The following is a 21,602-nucleotide window of genomic DNA, read 5'->3' on the forward strand; positions in this document are numbered from 1 at the left end:
CAGGAAGTTACATTTCTTAAATTATGGCGCATGCGCTTATTTCCGAACTTTCGCTTTTTATCAAAAACGTAAACAAAAGTTTGAAACAAATCCATTTTGCCCCGGCCTAAGTCCCTAAGACCATGATCGTACCTTAGTAATTAGATCTAATTCTAATAAGTTTGATCTGCCGACATAAAAATTGAAATAGATCTCTATCTATATAGAGTCTACCCGAAAATGCGAAATAACCTTTTAGATCTAGCTTTTTTTACCTTATCATCAGCGTATGAATAATGATTATGATACTAGAGTCTAGTATGATAGCTCCATCCTATTCCTAGATCATAAATCTAGATCTAGAATTCTAGATGTCTATATTCTATATATATAGATCTATATATTTGCCATACACACATTCACGTGGACCAGTTGACCTTAATCTTACTATTTTGTGATTGCCATGGTAGAGTAAAACTCTTAAATTTAACCCTACCGTGAATAAAAACAAAAACGTTTGTAACTACCATCTTTTTCTTTTAGGGCTTCGTCAATGGCAATAGGTTGACAAACACTTTAAAACTATTGTCAAGTCATACATTTTCAAAAAGGTAATTGAGCAATATTTAATGCATTTTAAAAACATATTTTACTAATCTTCAATACACAAACATAAATTTTAATTATAAAATTATTGATAACAGAAAAAACTAACCATCATTACTATTTTTAAACCAAGGCAAGATATTGATGTGTATTATTACTTTATCAAATTATTTTCTTCAGATAACTTTCAAACAGTCTATGTATCAATGTTGCGGTTGTTCTACAATCTCTATATATTAGCTATTTTTGTGAATACTGAAGAAGGTAATTATTGACAATAATAGGAATATTATTATTCTTTATTATTATATTATTATTATTATCATTATTGATCAAATTATTATTATGCTACTGGCATTTCAAGGGGCGAGTTTTTGCTAAAGAGAAATAAATTTCAATGTAGTCCTTTTATCAGTGTCCAGTGAGGAATTTTCTGGTGATGTGGCAGGTCTTCATCTGTACCTTCTTCTGTCAGGCAACTAATTTTCTTCGGAATATTAAGGGCTTTGAAGATTTTATTGAATTCCTGGAAGAGATTTTGCCTATTAGCTGGGAGAGGTTTATCATCACGTTTATTTCTACAGGGGAACAATTTAATTATGTCAATACCCATTTCTTTCCTCCATTTAATCCTTTTGGCTCCTCTTGTTCTATCACTAACAGCACCTTTCATATTTGTGTTTCGAGTCAGGGAGTAGATTGACCTCTGGTGTTTGGTAATAAGGTTGTGAATTAAAAGTATTATTATTATTATGTTAAAATCAAACTAATATTTCTTCTCTGGCACTGCCAGGAGTCAAGCTTCGTTAGCGAGAAACAAAATTCCTTGTAGTCCATTTAAAAGTGTTTACTGGGAAACTTTTTGGTAATGTGGCAGGTCTTCAGCAGTACCATCCTCTGAAAGGCAGCGATATCTATGAGGTCAGTTGTCGTTATCCCCACAGTTGATATTGTCACAGGTCAAAAGCTTGCTGACAGTCTCTCAATTTTATCACAGCATTAATTAGTATTTATTTGTTTCATCCCAATTATTTCTTATTCTTAGGCCCGATTTCACCACCAAACCCCACCTTTTTCTCTTCTCGCTAGACTGAGTCTACCACAATGTCCTCCGAGTTGTCATGTTCCTTGGCTTATCTCCCCTTCTCTTAGTATGAATGTCAAACCACGTTTGCTACTCACCAGTTTGCCCATCCCGGCAAGTTTCCATTATTCTATTCTTGTCTCAATTCCATCAACCCTGTTGACTTTATCATTAGTGCGAGACAATCTAAGCTCCTCTCATCTTACTGTTCCTTCCCCTTTTGTCTAGACTCTAGACCCTGAGCGCACATCACACTTGACCTCTAGCCAGGTGTTCTCATTGGCAAATGAGTGGGAAGAGCTAATCTTGACTGGATGTCATACTATCTATCTTGACTTATCACATGATCTATCACATGCTGTCCATCCCAATTCCTGTTTCTGGCCAAGTGACATATTAGGCTCAAACTGCTCTAATCGGGAGCAACATTTTATTTAGAACATTGAGGGGCGTTTACAAATCCTATTTATTGTGCTCCCTTTCACTTGTTCTTTTCACTTGGATCTTGTGCCTGATTGCGACTGGAGACACAGATTGGTTCCTGCTATGTGGAATTCCTGCCTGTTGCAGAGTCCCCAAACTTCTTGCTCCTGTTGAACCTACCTTTAACTCCGTGGCTGGAGGAAGGAACCTTGGCATCAGTGAACACTGAGTACCGGTACTAAGTTAACCCGAAGTCAATTCTCAGCCCCACCCCCGCTGTGCCACTCCCACTTCAAGGACAGATAATAGCGGCTGGGCTATTACTAATTCAACCAAGGTATTCCAGCTGGAGCTGGCACCTTCCAAGCTGATGCTCATACTAGCAGGCTAAAACAGTCTACAGCACCTAGGCAGAGGGATAAGCTTCTGAGACATCGACCGAACCCAGGATCCCAAGAGCTAAGTCATACAAACAATAGGACACTCACACATTTATGCAGTCACCAGTCATTATGATGAGTTAACCATCTCATTTATCTTTACTTTACTTTGTATATTGCTTTAGGTTGTATGATTATTCTCCTCTCTTTTTGTAATCCCTCCCCCCTTTTATTTTAATTACATTAAACTATTTTATCTTGTTGACAAAAGGGATTCTTTTATCAATTGTATGCTACCTGTGTGTTCTGTTTCGATCTGTAACGCATGCTGGTCTATGGTGGCGTTAGAAACCCCTAGACCTAAAGTCTCCAAAACTAAATTATGTTCAATAATTTATTTTAATACTATTAAAAAGAAAATTCCTGGGTATCTTTTGAAATCTCTTTAACACATGAATATTTGTGGACAGATGAAGCAATGAAACGAAAATATTAGAATGTTATTTTATGTTAAACCAAAGGCCAAAAACCCCTACAACTTTTGTTTGTTTGTTTGTATACTTTTTAATAAATCTCTTTCATATTTATACTTTAATCTTCAGCATCTACCAACATCACATTAGAATGTGTAAGTAGACCTAAGTGCGGGAATGTTCTCATTGACAAGGTGGACAAGTTTGATTGTATCGCCCACATCAATGCTGATATAACTGATATGACTCGATATATAGGCCTTTTCTATATGCCATTCATAAAAAATGATCCAGTAAGTAATTAATCTTACGTGATCTGACGTGATCTAACCAGAACTTATTTTATTTATTATAAAATGTGCTACTTATGTATTTAAAAACTAGAAAACATATAGAAAAGGACTTGTCATTTAACTTGAGTCATAAAGCTCGCACATATATTGCTAATTTAACATTTAATAATGCTAAAATATGTGGTGTAAACACTGATGTTACACCTTAGGAATGAATAGAACTTGACATGTAGGTGAATACCCGGTGGCATAAGAACTGTACGGCCAACGCAAAAGGGCTTCTTGGGATGGCCAAAGAACGCAACATGTTGTATGCTACAGAAAGATAATATGAGGCTAGTTTCAAACTTGGAATAATAAAGAATCAATTAAAATCTTTAATGTAAAATTCCTTGTCTTGACCATTCATAATGATTATCACCAATGCTCCTACTATATTGTGGGGGTGGGGGGTTGAGCACCACATTTTGACAACCACTTAATTATTCCATCCATAGGTTATCTGGGTTATCACCTTACCTCATATTTGTATTCTTAAATTATCGGAGGTAGAGAGAGAGTGATCATTAAAGTGTGGAAAAAAGAAGAGTGCAACTGGTGGTAAAGTAAACCCAAAACAGGCCTTTATTCTGATGATTTCTTTTCAATATTGTTAATGAATTTTTTGTCACATTATCCAATTTAATTGTATTTCAAAGGTAACATTATAAATTTAAAAATTCAATTAATTATAGCTTTTATAAAGCGCTTCTTTTATGCTTATAGCATGCTCAGAGCGCTATTTGTAAATGAACGTTTGAATGTCAATGACCGGTTGAATATTAGAGACTGATTGAATGGTGTAATACTGGGTTCTTACTTCCTGAAGTACTCTAGACACGTGACGAGACAAACACTATACGACTGACTCAAGTCCGTTCAGCAGACAACATGAAGATTTTATTTACAACATAATAATAATATACTGCACTCCTTGTTAGTGCTACAAGTCAAGAAATAATAATCCTATCCGCATAACAGCGGTATCAAAAGTATCAATCACGTCCGCATCTCAGCGGGTAACAATAAGAACAATTACTACTAGTGACACTGGAGCTTCAACTATAGATATCCATTGAAATACGAATAATACCTTAATATCCAATAAGCACATTATGAAATCAACTCTCAAATATTATTAAACAACAATCATGCTATATACATATATACACCAGTGTCCAGGAAGAAATTCCAACCTTCCTGTACCGGGAGCAAGACCTTACTGACTTGACTTGACTGCCCTCTAAGTCAACTTTATTCATTCTACTTCCTGTTTTCTACATCAGGAATTCCACATGTCTTTTAAACTATTAACATGACGTGAACTTTAGATCATGCAATGTCAACTAAGACTGTGACATTACGCCCTTTCCCTCAAAAAAAGATTTTGTAAAAATCTTTTAAAATTTAAGTAATAATACTATTATATGTATAGTCGCATCTTTTGAGAGAAAAAATAGTATCTACAAATGTACAATATGTTCTACAATCTCTTGCACATGTCTTATCATGCTATCAAAAAATTTGATGAGACTAATATATGGTCTCATTTGACCTTACAATATTTGAAAAAATATTTGTCTGTGTAGACAATACTCATAGTTGTCAACATTGTTTGAAAAAGCAAGTGTTTCTTCTTTACACAAAATTTCAAAGTAAATTCTCAATTTATCAAAAGAATGCTTTCAATATTAATTTTACAAAGGAATGAGCAGCCATGAAAAATGCTCGTATACTAATATACTTAGTTTATCCAATCAGGTTACATAATCAAATGAAAAATATTGACAATTGTTACATGATCAAATGAAAAAATATTGACAATGTTCTTTAAAATAAATCAATGCAAGTGAAATGTATCTATAATAAATATTTATGTTGTCTCAATGGTTTATGTACAAAAATAATGGGCAATGTGAACGACAATGCTACTAAATCATGAAAGTCAAGAAAATATATTCTTCAATGATGATTTATGAGGAACATATCTAAATCATCAAAGTCATAAGCATATTAAAGCGTGAAGGTTGTTATCATGATATTCATTTGGCTCATATGTCTTACTGTGAACTCAAGTTGCTTTAACATATGTATAAGTTACAATCCTCTCTCAAAAAAATGAATCAGCTTTTCACATTATGTAACATCAAATATATTACTTCGAGCCATTAGTAGTGCTCTAATAGTCTTCATCAATCAAATACAATGTTCTTTTCAAAAATCAAATATATTACTTTGAGCCATTAATATTGCTCCATTAGTTTTCTCATATCCATTCAATATTCTTCTCAAAATTAGTGTTATCATCACATAATATCAAATATACTGCATGAGCCATCAATAATGCTCCAATAGTTTTCTCATTAAATACAATCTTCTCCTCAAAAAGTCTGTGTCTACATCACACATCATCAAATATATTACTTCACGAGCCATCAATAATGCTCCAATAATTTTCTCATATTAAATACAATCTTCTCAAAAATTCAGTGATTACATCACATATCATCAAATATATTACTTCACGAGGCATCAATAATGCTCCAATAATTTTCTCATTAAATCTTCTAAAAAAATCAGTGTCTACGACACACATCAAATATATTACTTCACGAGCCATCGATAATGCTCCAATAGTTTCTCATTAAATACAATCTTCTCTTCAAAAAATCAGTGATTACATCACACTTTATATATATTACTTCATGAGCCATCAATAATGCTCCAATAGTTTTCTCATTAAATGCAATCTTCACCTCAAAAATCTGTGATTACATCACACTTTATATATATTACTTCATGAGCCATCAATAATGCTCCAATAATTTTGTCATATCAATACAATATTCTTCTCAAAAATCAGTGTCTACATCACACACTATCAAATATACTTCAAGCCATAGATTAAGCTCAAATAGTCTTCAAAACTGATATGTGGGAAAAAATAAATTCATCAGTGAAGATCAATGTCACAATCATATCTATACAATTTACAAAGGTTATGTACATTTGAAAAGATGAAAAATACATTTCAATAAATAGTGTCACATACTCAGGTTCCAATATGACTGAGTTCTGTTCAAATTGACTCATGAAAAAATAATTTACACATTTGCAAAAATGTGAACACATGACCTTCTGAAGTGTCATGTGTACTAATACAATCAAAGTTATATGTAGAATATGGCATCAATAGATTCAATGGATGAGTAATCAATAATGACAAGTGTTGTGTCAAAATGTATCACCACAAAATATGTACATGAGCTCAAAAAAAATAAAGTTCTAATCAAGTGATAGTATATATAACACAATAGTATTATTTCAAATATATCTTTGTAACATGTTATATGTGCAGTGAAAAAAATGAAATGAAAAAATAATTAAATTAATAAGAGAATAAAGAGATATATTAAAGGATAAATGACAAACACAAAAACAATACAGATAACAATACAGCCTGCTTTAAAAGAAATCAATAAATAGAAGAATTTGACAGGAGAATCACAGATATGTAAATACAAGACTTACACAAACAAACAATATGAATACTAAGAGAAATTACACTACGATTGTACAAACATAACTAAATACAACTAAACAAAAAAATTTCTGAATGATCTAGAAGTCCCTACCGAACAAGGCTGGTCTACTCGGACCTTATTAGGACTAGGAGAACAAAAAGAAAATCCCTAAAGATCCCTATCAGATGAAGTGAAATGTAGCGGAACAAATAAATTGTGCCGCTTCAGTCTCAAAACATAAGACAGACCCACGCCGACCGCCCTTTAAGGTAACAAATATCAAAAATGAAAAACAATTTAATATGGTTCCAAGAGTTATCAATCACTAACTCTATATATAATCAACTTCAATTACTGCTATACCACAGCAAAATCAATGTACTTTATTAATCAAATGAATATATTCAATCCTTAATTATAACTTACAGACTTTCTTTTGTAGACTGAAGTAGGTTAATCCTCTCTTGTAGCTTGTCAAATACAAATACAGCTTGAGTAGTTCAATAATAATCCATGGGTAAGGTAACTAAATAATCCGATTGAGAATACACATCAATGTGAGCATCAAAGTAGTAGTAAAATAATCCAGTCATATGCCATAAGATGGCTCAAATGCTCAAGTAATGTCAAAAAATATTTCCGCTTGACCTTTACAATTAACACAAGTCCAACAGGTAATCCAAATAATCCAATAAGATAATCCAAGAGTTAAGTGTAGTAATGCAGGCACGTGTTATTTCTTCGGCGTACAACGATGACTAGGAGAGCGCCAATAGGTACAAGTTAGTCCAACTTCAACGTCAAAGATCAATAATCCAAAAGTACTTGAACATTCGTATAAATAATCCAACAGTACTTAAGTGGAAAATTTCAGCTTAGATAATCCAAATATGTAAAGTCTCTGAAAAATTTAGAATGACCATAAGTGAACAGAGGTCTAAATGGAGGACCTTCTGTATAGCAATGTAAGGTGAGACCTCGACAATGCAAGAGCGTGTCAAAAGTTGGTGACGAGCGCTCACGTGGAAACGATGTATCATCTGTCTTCAGGCGACGCCTTGAATTTTTCACCCACACAAATGTATCAGCTGTCTTCGAGTGACGCCTTGAGTTTTTCACCCACACAAATGTATCAGCTGTCTTCGAGCGACGCCTTGAGTTTTTCACCCACACTAATGTATCAGCTGTCTTCGAGCGACGCCTTGAGTTTTTCACCCACACAAATGTATCAGCTGTCTTCGAGCGACGCCTTGAGTTTTTCACCCACACAAGTATCAGCTGTCTTCGGTTTCTGCCGATGGTGATGTCACGCCGTGCTCAATCTCAAGATGTCGACAATAGTGGAGAAATGAGCATTGACCAGGTTTAAAATATACAAGTTATTGATGTTAAGTTCGAATTGGTCAATGATAAAGTGGACTCTAGTAAATACGGGTCAGGTCAACCGGTGAAAAAGTGCAGGCTCAGGTTAGTTCAATGATGATCTACTTGAATACTTGTGACTGGTTTCGCTTGAGTGGTGTTGAGTTTTCAGTCCGTGCGTGTCTAGAACACAACATACTGGCTACCAAAAATGTAAAATGACAGGTTGAATGTCAATGACCGGTAGAATATTAGAGACTGATTGAATGGTGTAATACTGGGTTCTTACTTCCTGAAGTACTCTAGACACGTGACGAGACAAACACTATACGACTGACTCAAGTCCGTTCAGCAGACAACATGAAGATTTTATTTACAACATAATAATAATATACTGCACTCCTTGTTAGTGCTACAAGTCAAGAAATAATAATCCTATCCGCATAACAGCGGTATCAAAAGTATCAATCACGTCCGCATCTCAGCGGGTAACAATAAGAACAATTACTACTAGTGACACTGGAGCTTCAACTATAGATATCCATTGAAATACGAATAATACCTTAATATCCAATAAGCACATTATGAAATCAACTCTCAAATATTATTAAACAACAATCATGCTATATACATATATACACCAGTGTCCAGAAAGAAACGTCCAACCTTCCTGTACCGGGAGCAAGACCTTACTGACTTGACTTGACTGCCCTCTAAGTCAACTTTATTCATTCTACTTCCTGTTTTCTACATCAGGAATTCCACGTGTCTTTTAAACTATTAACATGACGTGAACTTTAGATCATGCAATGTCAACTAAGACTGTGACACTATTGTCCAATTAAATTTGTGAACTAGTGGGCGTGGGGTATCTGGAAGAAGGTTTTTCGTGCTGCCTTTATGCATTCAATATATATAGTATATACACATATACACTTTTATGTAATGATTTAAAAAAACATTTCAAAGATATAGCAAAAACACAAAAGTAGAAAAAACAATAGCACCTTTAAGTGATATAACCAACGGCTCTTCGGTTACAATTACAGAAAAATTACAAATACTTAATAAGTTACTTGATATAATAGTTAAAATAAAAATAGATTGTAATATTTTAATTTTAATTAAAACAAAGAATGAAAAACAATAAAAAATCGTTCATGTTTTATTTTTCAGCTGTGTGAATATAGTTTCAAAATTGGATGCAAAACCAGTCCACCTTGTTATTGTTTTGAAAAAAATGTATTTTTTTGGAATCTTACTGCCGATGTTACACAGAGTGAAATGCAAATAAGAGCAGAATTATTTAATGATTTTACGCTGGAGAAGATAACTTCCAACACTATCACCGGACCACGCATTATAAAAGGTTTGTTTTTTTTTTGTTTCTTTTCTATTTTAAAATTATTTATAGTTTGATGGAAACATAATTGTTTGTACTGAAAACTAAAATCAATAAATTAAATGACCTAAGAATAAAATGCCAAAGCTAAAAGGAAAAATCATTTGGTAAAAAGTCCAAAGTAAGTTTTGCAGAAGCCTCGTCATTCATTTACTGACACACTGTAACATTTTGATTTCTTATGCATTTTCTAGTCACTAAAATTATCTTAGTTGTTACGGAAAAGGCATTGAACTCGACATTCCCCTTACCTAAAATTGTCTCTACGAGTCACGGGACACCATTAATTATTTCTATGAGAATTCAAACAATCCAAAAAAAAACTATACAAAATTAAATTCACAAAATTTCATTCAGCTAGTGGACTAAACCATGCGAGGCGGTGCTGATAACATGGCACCACTGGGCGAAAGGCCTTCTTGACTAAGACTACTGGCCAGGACGGAAGAGTCCCAGGATGGACTACAACGGCTACATGTTTAGGACCAAGGCGAACCCCCTAATTGGAGGTACTCTGCTGTGGTCAAGCAAAGAGAGGTATGGGCTCCGCCAAGCAAGTATCTTGCCCTCATAAACTGCAATGGACTACAAGATGTTCACGAAAAAGGACTGGGGTTTCTTGTACACAGGAACTACATCAACTATGATCTCAATACATGAAAAGGCATCACCAAAAAAGGACATCCTTGTTGTAAGGGGAGACTGGAATTTCAGGCTAGGAAGTGACTCCTACCAAAACTGGAAAGTGGAGGATACAGTAACCTCTTAACTAATGAACAAAGTCTGTGACTATTAGAATTTGTGAAGTACAACAATCTTTTGCTGGCTAACACATTAAAATGCCCCGAAAAGTCGCAAATAACAACATGGCACAGTCCCAACGGAAAACATCGTGACCAGATCCACTTATATGAAAAACGAATGATCAGATCACAGACCTTTTTTCCACGCTGTAGGGGATGTTGCCCCGAATCTAAAAAAAACTATCTTTTCTGCTTAAGAAAAATAATGAACTTAAGTTTTTTTTTCTTCTTCTTCTTCTTGTAGCCAGCTTTATTGCTGCTGAGCTGTGAGCTCTTTTGCAGACTGTGCCAAGGAAAAAAAGTGTGCTGTTTTCTTCAGTTGTTCAGCACTGCAGTACAGGGTGTTGGTTATGTTGGGCTGTAGTAGAAGTAGGGTCTGCCTAAGGTGGATTAGGGAGGGGCATTCAAAGAGGATATGGTTTACGGTTTCAAAGTGGTGGGCACAGTGTCTGCAAAGGGGGAGTTGTGTGGAGTTTATTTTGTTCAGGTGGTAATTTAATAGTGGTGTGTGTCCTGTTCTTAGTTGGAAGAATGTAGATTGTTCTTTGCGGGGGAGAAAGTTAATACTGTCCAGTTTGTTAGGTGTAGTCATTTCTTTGTACATGGCTCTGCCTGTGTTTCCTGATGCCCATTGGTTGAGCCACTCCTCTTTGTGATTGTTGACTAACATTGACCTTAGGGTGAGGTAGTTAACAGGTCTATCTGGTTGTTCCATAGATGAACCTGCCTTTGATAGCTTAGAACTTTAGTTTTAAAAGTTTAAAAATAATGCTAAACCATTTTGTAGATTTTAAATAGAATGAGTTATTTTTAATTTGGAGGAATAAATCGTTCCGCCTGCCTACAAAAATCAATCTCTTAAAGACGTTGGTTCTCTCAACCTTTCTATATGGATCTGAGACATGGGTACTATACAGACAGCAACTAAGACTACTTGAGCGCTTTCACCAAAGATGCTTGCGCTCCATCATGGACATACGGTGGCAAGACCACACTACAAACAGCGATGTCCTTGGGAACGCCGGTATGGACAGTATAGAGGGACTTCTTATGGTCTGACAGTTACGCTGGGCAGGGCACGTATTGCGTAGGGGAGATAAACGTATGTGAGCTAAAAGGTGGTCGACATAACAGAGGCGCCCCACGGAAACACTTCAAAGATCAGCTAAGGCGTCAACTTGCCTTAGCTGACATAGAAGAGAGCACTTGGTTGCATGTGGCCTCCGAATGAGACAACTGGAGGTCACTTACAAAGGTCGTGGATACACATTTGAGACAAAAAGAAAATCCGCTGCCGAGGACAGACGCAGACGGCAAAAAGAAATTCTAAATTGGCCACCTGTGGACAATGGTTATGCTTGCCCTGAGTGGCAAAATATGTAGGTCACAACTGGGGCTGCGCAGCCAGGGGAAATCCTGCATTCCTCACTAATCTTCGCACTTGAAGACAAGCATTATTATGTACATTTAAATAGATTGATTACCTTGATCTTTCTAGATTATTTATCTAAAAATTGCAAAATAATAATTATTACTCATATTTTTGATGTTCAATTACTAGATCTAGATTTAAAAATTAAAATATGTTACATAGGTTAGGGTTGAAAAAAATAAAAACTTTTCTTCTTATAATTACTTTACAAAACATTGCTTTGTGTCAACTTTTATAAAAATTTTCACATTTTTTGTAGTGTTAAAAAATCTCCATGTCCAGTCTAGATATCTAGATATAGTATATATAAGTCTATGCATTTTACATTTAAATAGATTGATAACCTAGACCTATTGAGATCTAAATTATGTATCTCAAAATTGCAAAATAATATATATATATATATATATATATATATATGAAACAAAATGCTATTATTTTCAATGTTCAATTACTCTGAATATTAGATCTAGATGTTAGCATTAAATTATATGTTGCATAAGTTAAGGTTTGACCAAAAAAAAAACAACTTAAGTTCTTATTTATAACTACTTTACAAAACAACACCTTGTTTAATTTTAAAAAAAAAGTTTTTTCACAACATTTTTGTGCAGTGTTAGGGATCTTCATGTCCAGTCTCAGAATAATATGTAATGGTCTGTGGGGTTTTGCGCATTTGAAATCTGTGTAATCAAATTCTCCAATTGTTTCAGTTGGTAGCTAAAGTAATTTCAAAACAGAGGAAGCATTAGAGATTTTCTCTATATCATTGAATTTTATTTTAAGAAACAAATGGGCAACTAACCAGCGGTAATATAAAAAGAGATTTCATACTAAGATCAACTTCGCATGCATTGAAGTATTGTTAAATTAAGCTTTTTTTTTAAGATGTCGGAAACAGTGAAGTTTAATTTATAACTCTTGACATTCTTTATTTTAACATAAACATCTTCAATGGTGTTGTTAAACTTGCAACATGACTGTGTAACTACAAAACTAAATGAATTATGTTTCTTTTTAAGCTCAGATAGTGATACATTTCATGCAGAGATTCATAAAAAACAAATATTCACATTTGAGTAGAGTAACACCTTTAATAAAACACTCAACCATAATCTTCAAATACAAAAATAAAACCTAATAAAATACTCATATAGACACAAAGATAAAGGCATATTTCTTGTTCCATATGCTAGGACAAATTTGTACAAATCCTCTTTCTTCCCTAGTGCTATTACAGCATGGAATGGGTTGCATGGGTCAGCCAGGAAAACCAATGACTTGTCAGAATTTAAGTCATTGTTTTTTTTGTTTTACATGCATGACACATGGGATGTAATCATCTTTTTTGAAGTAACTTCTGTATTTTATAAGATAAGCTCAACATATTAGGTTAAATTAATCATTGTTTAATTATATTGCATTTATAATAATAATGATGCTATAAAAATCATATATATATTTCAGATCCAGCTAAAGAATCTCTCCTGCTCATCCTCAATAAAAAGGCTGTGGAAAACAATGATACAGTTCTAATTCCAAACAATGTTGACAAATTACCATTGAGTTTGTTGCCTCCAGAACCGGAAGTTTTGAGTCTGCATTATACTGTTGAGGATCAAATCTTGGAAAGCGGCAGGGAAATCAAACTGAAACCAGAGAAAGTTAATATCAAAATAAAGAAGTGTGATGAAGAGCTGAGAAGTTACAACTTGAATTTTCTATACTATGGTATGTAATTGTGTAGAATTTTCTGTGAGGGGTTAAGTAGGACTTATGCATATAATACACAAACATTTAATTTGTTTGTATATGACAAAAGTATATATTTTTTTTAAAAGTATTCAATGGTAGTGATGTGCGGCCATTGTCACATGACCTAGAAGTAATATTTTGTTTTAGTTAGTAGCTACCTATTACTTCTCATGTAATGATAATGATTGATTATGCACACTGTCCATTGAATTATGCATTTTTTCTTAATTAATTAAAATTACGATGATAAACAGTTGTTTTTTTTTCCTTATAGACCTCTGTCTTTTACTCATGCAATGATTAAGTGACCATTACATAGACCTAACTTCTCAAAATACAATGAGAAAACTGAGTGTGTGTATGTTGTTATCTCCCTTTTCAACATGGGTTCGTAAGAATACACCAATGAATTGACAATAAATGATCACTGAATTGTGCATATGTTAAAAATATTTCTCAATCAGAGCAATTACATTTGATGCAAGCTCAAAAGTATCAATTTTAAAAAATGCAGATAATTACATTACACATAAAGCCGATTGATCGATTCCTCTAACTCATCTAGTCCATATGTAATTTGCTATTTGGATTCTTCTAGAAATTATATATTTACTTTTGATATTGTTTTAGAATCGTTTGCACTTGCCCGGTATGATTTTTAACTTATTTGTCAGTTTTCGATATGGTTTAAATCGAAAGCTATCTATTGAAGCAAATATATTTTGTTTTGTTTCTATCTTGAGTTACATATTTGCTTCTTGACCTTAGTGTGTATAACTGTATGAGAAAATTCTTTTTGTTTTATCTTGTACTAGTCGACCTGCGGCGTAGCATAGGTCGTGTCCGGTCTTAGGCCACTGCAACCTATGCGACCACAGTGGGCCCTCACTTTGAAAGGATCCGCACTTTCATATTACCCGCTCTAGTTCAAGGTGTATAAATTATTAAATTAAACCATTTTATATTTAAAACAGATTTCCCGCGCCCTCCTTGTCGATTTACCTGGAGCTCCTGGAAATCTTCCGAAATTGCAAAATATATGAAAAAGTCCTTAAAATATACACAAATATTTAGAAAAAAATTGTCATTTAGGGGTGTCATTCAATATGGAAAACACCAATCCTATGCGCGATAAATAAAAACATTATGCATTAGCCGTAATTGTGTAATCAGGTAAAAGAAGCTTCACACGCTTCAAACTAATGAAGAATTACTTGAGGTCAACATTCTCAAAGATAGATTGAAACATTTGGCAATTCTTGCTATTGAGTGTGATCTTTGTAGGCAGTAGCGGCAACTGCCCCAGGCCCTGCGCCTGAGAGGGGCCCTGCGATCGTTTATCATCACCAAGTTCAAAAACCAAATCAGTTCTCATAAACTAGGACTTGTTACGCAATATTTTCCCAATATCTTTATAATACCAAATACCATTTAAGCTCTTAACATACATTTTTGGTTTCAAAATACCTTTCAGTTTTGATAAAGACAGCATCTAATGACCTGCCGATTCTAAGAGGCTATCATCGTTTAACAATTCACCTTGACATCAATAAAAACTCGTAGGTGGAAGCAACAAGTTCCAAAACATTTATTTTGTATATAAACATCGACGTCCAATCAGATTTGATCAGCGAAATTCATACTAATGAAGTGTGAACTACTCTTTGCATTATGAAAAATTGTAAATGAAAAAGTTATTTATAACTTTTTTTAGTAACATAAATGCTACATAGGAAAATAGATTTTTAAAAAATGAAAATTAATAAACAATCATACAGTGTTTTATTGACTTATGCTGGTAATACATTGGAAGACCGCACGCAAACTTCAGATTGTCATAGTATTTAGTTTATAAACGTAAACTATTTTCAGATATAGACAATAGCATATGGCATCCCCAAGCACTTAAAACCATTAGATAACCATATCCCACTACATTAATAACTTATACATGCTGTTCCTTTTAAAAACTCTAAAAATGTACAGTAGTTTTTTTAAGTGTCATACATCACTGTTATGTCACATAGTAGTATTAAAAGAACTGGTACGTATACATTAAGTATACTGTTATTTTAGTCTGCAATGGAAAAAAAAAGGGTTGAGGGTATATGAGAAGGATTCCTTATTTGGTACTGTAACCTAGCCTGTAATGAACCAGTTGATGTGCTTGTACAGCTATTCCGGCCAATCAGCTTCCACAAAGTTTGGCGATGACATATTAAAATGTTGTTTTTTTCCAAAAGGCTGCTATGCATAGACATTGTGTGACCATGGAAAAACTTGTTTTTAAATTAATTATTTGAAAACCTGTGGTATAGTCGGGTCTGCAAAAGTGTATGGACCTCTGTAGCTCTTATAACATACTTTGTTCTAATAGATCCTCCAATTGGCTTCAATTTTCAGAGTGAGGGAGGAGACATAATATTAGAAGTGCACAAGTATTTTCCTTTGTATTTGCTCCTGTTAATGCAGAACAATTCCAAAACAGTATAAAAATGTACTTGAGCTGCCAACAGTCAGCCAAAAGTATGTTTCAGTACCTATGTATTGTTCTATGTTTTAGAGCAAAAATAAGGCCCACAGCTTAGAGTCGGACATATCATATTATCCCTATAGCGTGATGTGGTATGGTATATATAGTCTCCCCTTATGGATAAGGGCCCCGCACATGACGCTCGCCCAGGGCCGCCCCTGTATGTAGGAAACAGAATTATTATGATGTACTGTATGACTTTGCTACACGCAAGGCTCGTAAAGTAATTTGGTACGTAGTAAAGAATGAATAAAATGCATAGACGAATTTAGTTTCTAATACAAAGGGGGATGGGAGAGGGCAGGGTTTGATACATTTAAACGACAGTCCAGCGCACAGGCAGCCTTCTGTAGTGTGAATACTACTCTTGTTTTTTCATGGGGTGACTATCTACAGAAATAAGAGAGTGATTTTTCCTTTACTTCTTGCTCGTCCAAACTGTTGAGGGAAGAAGAGAATTATATATAAAGATTGTTTTGTGTAATGTTGTTGTGTTTTACACTCTTATTCTCTTGTCTAGCATATTAAGATATAAGCCATTTTGCAAATAATTTTAAAGCATTAAATTAGTCAAAATTTTTTTTTCTGAAAAAAAAAATGCAGTAGAGTCCCGAAAACTCAACTTAATAATCCAGTAGCCCGGATAACTTGGCTACAGCATAACCTGGCAAAATAAAATAAACAATAGCCACTCATTGATTTAACAAACTCACAATCAAACTCTGCACTCTATCCAGAAGAAATGAAGAAATTAATTGTAAATAAAATAAATGAGAAATGGACGAGCTCTCATCCAAATCACAAGAAATATGAAAGATGGACGTCTAATCTTTCTACTAAGGACCGGACACAACAGAATGTGACAATACCAGAAGCTCAAAATTGGAACTAGTGAAATCTGCCCATGAGGAGTGTCACCAGAAAATGCTGACCACATCCTCCAAAACTGCTCTCTTACCAAGAGGCCCATACAAAACACTGGCCTCAAAACACCCCAACAGAAAAAAAACTATATGGATAGCTTTTTGATTTGGAAACCACTGCGGAGTTCATCTCATGTATTGATCTAGTCATCTCAACACTCAACAAAAAAAAATGAAAACGAAGAAGAAGAAGAAGGTTGATTTAAAAAGGATGATCCTTAATGATTGCAAGCAAGACATACTGTTTGATGCAGAAATATTTCACATGTAATGATAAAATGATAAAGGCATTGAGTGTAAGAATTCAACCGTACAAAGTCAGGGACTAAAGACTAAACATGCCTGTAATTAATTTTCTGACGTCCTCTTTGAGATAAAGAAGCAAAAGAATGTAAAATTTACAGGAAACCGCATTACAGACAGATTTGGTCTTGAAAGTTTAATGTATAAGGAGGTGCTGTGGCCAAGCGGTAAAGCTCTTAGATTCCAAAGTGACTCCTAGTAAAGATTGGAATTTTTAATTTCGTGGTCTTTGGATGCCTCTGAGTCAGCACCCGCTCTGATGGGTACCTGACATTAGTTGAGGAAAAATAAAGGCAGTTGGTCATTGTGCTGGCCACATGTAACCCTCATTAACCGTGGGCCACAGAAACAGATAACATGTATATTAACCACTCTATAGAAAGCAGAACTCTATTTGTATGTTTTAGAAGGTAAATGACTACACTCTGTATGCCTAAGTTCATACTTTTTGTTTGCTTTTTTTTTTTTATTGTGAACTCTCTAGTAAACAAAACATACAAGTACAATATTACTGTTTTTTTCTGTATTTTCCTTTTTTAACTGTACTTTCTATAACTGGCATTAAAAAATAAAACATGGGCAACCATCTGTCATAAAAAAACAACAAGTTTTCGGGACTTTACGCTTTTATAAATGAATTGTCTAAAATAACATAACAAATATTTTTAGGCGATGACGTGAAGCAAACTCCTATATTTCCTGAAAGTTCTACAAAACCAACTGCAAAAGGTAAACATTTATTTTGGGCGGTTCACCTTTGCAACGCTTGCATGGTGCTTTAGAGATGTCCATTGTTATCAAATCAAAATAATTCCATATAACTATAGGTGATGGCTTCTTATCAGACATTGCTGCTACGTAAAAGTACAACAGCTATTATATGAATAATTAAACTTAATACTGTTTACATTAAACCAGAAATGGAAACTAGTTGCAAAACAATAAAAAAAAAAATAAGTCAATGAAATACTTGTATATAAAAGAAAATATGGGACATGCAGGTGGCTATGCTCTTAATGCAAAGAGTTGTTGCGTTTGCGGAAACACGCTATGTAGGTAACATCCAGATAATGCACATTTATAATATAAAGCTTTAAAAAGTGCTTACATTGTTATTAATATTTTGCAGTTGCAATAAAAAAAACAAAAAACTACTAAATGTCTTGGAAATAATATATATTTTAAACATTTATTATATATTCATATATTTTAAAGAACAATATTTTATTTTAAATCGACATAAATTATGGAAATAAAATAATTTATAACATTATAACAAAAGAAAAATACTGTAAAAACAAAATTAAATGAAAGGTTATATTGTTATGTATTTCTAAATCTTTTGGCTAAATGTACTACTAGACACAAATAAAAATACTGCAAAGAACTTGACAACTCAACTTCCGGCTTCATATAACTTTATTAAATATAAACTGACTGCAACAAGTAGCTTAGAAGACTGTATGAATTTTGGTTGTTTACAATTTTCTGTACTTTGTACGGCACTTCAATCTTTCTCAACTCGCATCAAGATGTAGTCTGCTCTACTCAGCTTTTCCGAGTCGTACTCAACTCTACCAAATCAGAGCCATACACGTCTTACATAGACTGTATCGACTGTAATGGCTCAAGTCCACTGTAGTTAACTCTACCCTAGTTAACTTGCATTGAGTCGTACACATCTCTCTTCTACTGTCTCGCACAGTAGACCACAGTAACGACGACTGTACTAACAACTCTACAGATGACTGACTTTTCACGTTAACTTTCTGGTTTATATAGAGTCCATAATCGCTTCTCCAAGATTGCAAAAACACTGCTAGTATCTTCTGGAACAACACGTGAGGATACGTCACATCCTGTCTTTGTTTTTATACACGTGGATTCCAGAGAATACTCGCTGCTGTGTCATCTCGCTGGGGTCACACGTAGTGACCTCTACTTGTCACTGTTCATTCGTAACATTATTAAGTGTAGTTGTATTAATTAGTCTGGATCAGTCATGTAATTTAATAAAAGTTATGTACAAACTAAACATAATATATTTGTGCAATTAGAAATATTTTTTAGAATTTTTTTGTTTAGCTTTAGCTTTCTCAATGCGCTATGATCCTATCACTTGTCTGGACCAGTTGTGAAAGGGAGAGGAAAGAATGGGGTATCATGGTAAATGTTTACATCTTGCATTTTTTAAAATCCATAAACAAATTTTCACTTATGGCTCAAGATTTCTCAGGGGACTAATTCAACTTACACCACCAAATCTGTCAAGTTGGTAGAAAGGGAGAATGTACCACCTGAAAAAAGGGCTACCATTTTTCCCAATACTGAACACATATAACATAGCATCCTCTTTCCCAAAAATAAACACAAAAAGTTTACAAAAAGAGTCTGTTTTATTATACAAACTCAGAGTCAGTCTCCTATCAGATCCGCCTATTTACAAGGAATGTCCACAACAGACCAAGTTATCATCTTTGTGCAGAGCATGGAAGATTACTGATTTTTTCGAAGGACAGAAAGTACTTTTGTAGTTTTTTTTATTTAATTTAAAACAGACATGATCAATTTTGACGGCCTGGTTTGCTTCATAAGTTAAGAGCCGTGGGGGTGAGAGGATGGATATTACTGGATTAGAAACCTCCTACAAGAGGGTACAATCAGATCATGATGCTAGGAGGAGTCTCAAGGGAAATGATCCTCGAGCAAGGCCTCCAACAGGGCTCAGTCCTGTCATGCATCCTTTTCACGGCCTTCATAAATGACCCATCAGCTCAGCTAAAATGCTAAAAGCTTCTATATGCTGATGATATTGTCCTTTGGAAATCTGTAAGAAATGCAACCACTTTACAAAAATTGTTGGAAGAAGATCTCCATAAGCTCTACAGAAGAAAAAAAAAGAAGGTTTGAGATGAACACCTCCAAGACGTTCTATTCTCTGTTCACGCTCAGGACTGCCATGCTCAGGCAGCCTTTCTGACTCACCCTCAGCTGGAGAATGGAAGAACAACAAGGAAACTTTGCATTGTGCGGAAGTTGGCATCCATGAAGTGAGGAGCCTGAGCAGACATGCTTTGATGGTTTTATTGAGGCGCAGTCTCATCACAAATTGACTACAGTCTACCTGCACAAATCTACTGCTTTAGGATAGCTCTTGAATACCTTGACAAGTCTCAATGGGATTTTTTTGTCTTTATTGGCCTAATCCTCTATGGCCTAATCGTCTCCTCTAACAACATTTTCCCCCCCAAGCGCCTTGGTGAGGCTTAGAAGTATTGCCGGAGAAAAAATGGTAATCTCACTAAAGTTGATAAAAGTAAATAATTTTCATTGTTGTGCTGACAGTGACCGCACAGTAACTTTAATGAATGTTATCATAGAAATGAATGAGCTTTACATAATATACCACATTGCCCCCAAGGTCTGAAAAAAACTAAAGTTCTTATGCTTGAAAAAAACAAACAAACATAAGTTTTTTAAATGCGAGTAAGCAGTAAGTAATTGTTCTAATATAAATAAGTTTGCAGTTCTTTCTACATTGTTTTATTTTCATATATATCACTCTGTTGTAATGTTTGAATTTCTTACAATCAATCAAGGCATTAATAATCTACTACCTGTAATCAGTGAATACTTACAAACCCATGTTTCTACCACCTAACAGATACCACATTTTGCAATAATCCATTGGTTGAGACTTATAACCTGTGGTGTCATTGCTAAAATAATTTATTTTGTTATACTCTGCATGAGAAATATCCTTCAGTTGTAGATATAATAAGTTTAGAGTTCAATAACTTTTTTTTTCTTTCTAAACATTATAAGAGATACATATAAGATTTCCGATGAGTTTATATAAAAATTGTACTCATGTTCCCTAATCATGCATCTAAAAATCTTTCATTGAAATTACTTTATATCAATTTTTATGTAAAAGAAAAATTGTTAGGTAATAATGATTTTTTTTAAAATAATGATTTTAACATGGAATAAAGTGGAAGGTTTCAAAAGAATCTCTTCAAGCTATGGAATTACAGTAGTATCAAAGCATTTTTATGAACATTTACAAAATCTACATATAATTGTATCAACAACTAAGCATGTTCACAATCTGGTCGATTAATGAGATGCTATATTGTAAAGTTTCAATAATCAGTATCCATAATATTTTAAATAAACTTAAGTAAGTACTATCCTTGTTTTTCCTTATACAGATGCTGATGAATCATGCAACTGTAGCAGTATTGTCTGGATTGTTTTATTTGCCATAGTCAGTGTTATGTAAGTT

The 21,602-nt window shown here is 34.1% G+C and overlaps 1 protein-coding gene across 2 annotated transcripts in view; it reads left to right on the forward strand.

Moving 5' to 3' along the window:
• LOC106055300 (uncharacterized) overlaps window positions 1–21,602 on the forward strand; it is a 42,282-nt gene that overhangs the window by 8,399 nt on the left and 12,281 nt on the right. The window contains exons 2-8 of one of the 2 annotated variants that reach the window (XM_056010524.1): window positions 523–590; window positions 766–849; window positions 3,075–3,238; window positions 9,340–9,532; window positions 13,268–13,531; window positions 17,984–18,043; window positions 21,529–21,595. In XM_056010524.1, coding sequence (XP_055866499.1) covers window positions 792–849; window positions 3,075–3,238; window positions 9,340–9,532; window positions 13,268–13,531; window positions 17,984–18,043; window positions 21,529–21,595 — 806 coding nt within the window. In that variant the 5' untranslated portion in view covers window positions 523–590; window positions 766–791. The remainder of the gene's footprint in view (window positions 1–522; window positions 591–765; window positions 850–3,074; window positions 3,239–9,339; window positions 9,533–13,267; window positions 13,532–17,983; window positions 18,044–21,528; window positions 21,596–21,602) is intronic. The other variant, XM_056010525.1, reaches the window with a different exon arrangement.

This window comes from Biomphalaria glabrata, chromosome 14, assembly GCF_947242115.1.
Source record: "Biomphalaria glabrata chromosome 14, xgBioGlab47.1, whole genome shotgun sequence".
Lineage (NCBI taxonomy): Eukaryota > Metazoa > Mollusca > Gastropoda > Planorbidae > Biomphalaria > Biomphalaria glabrata.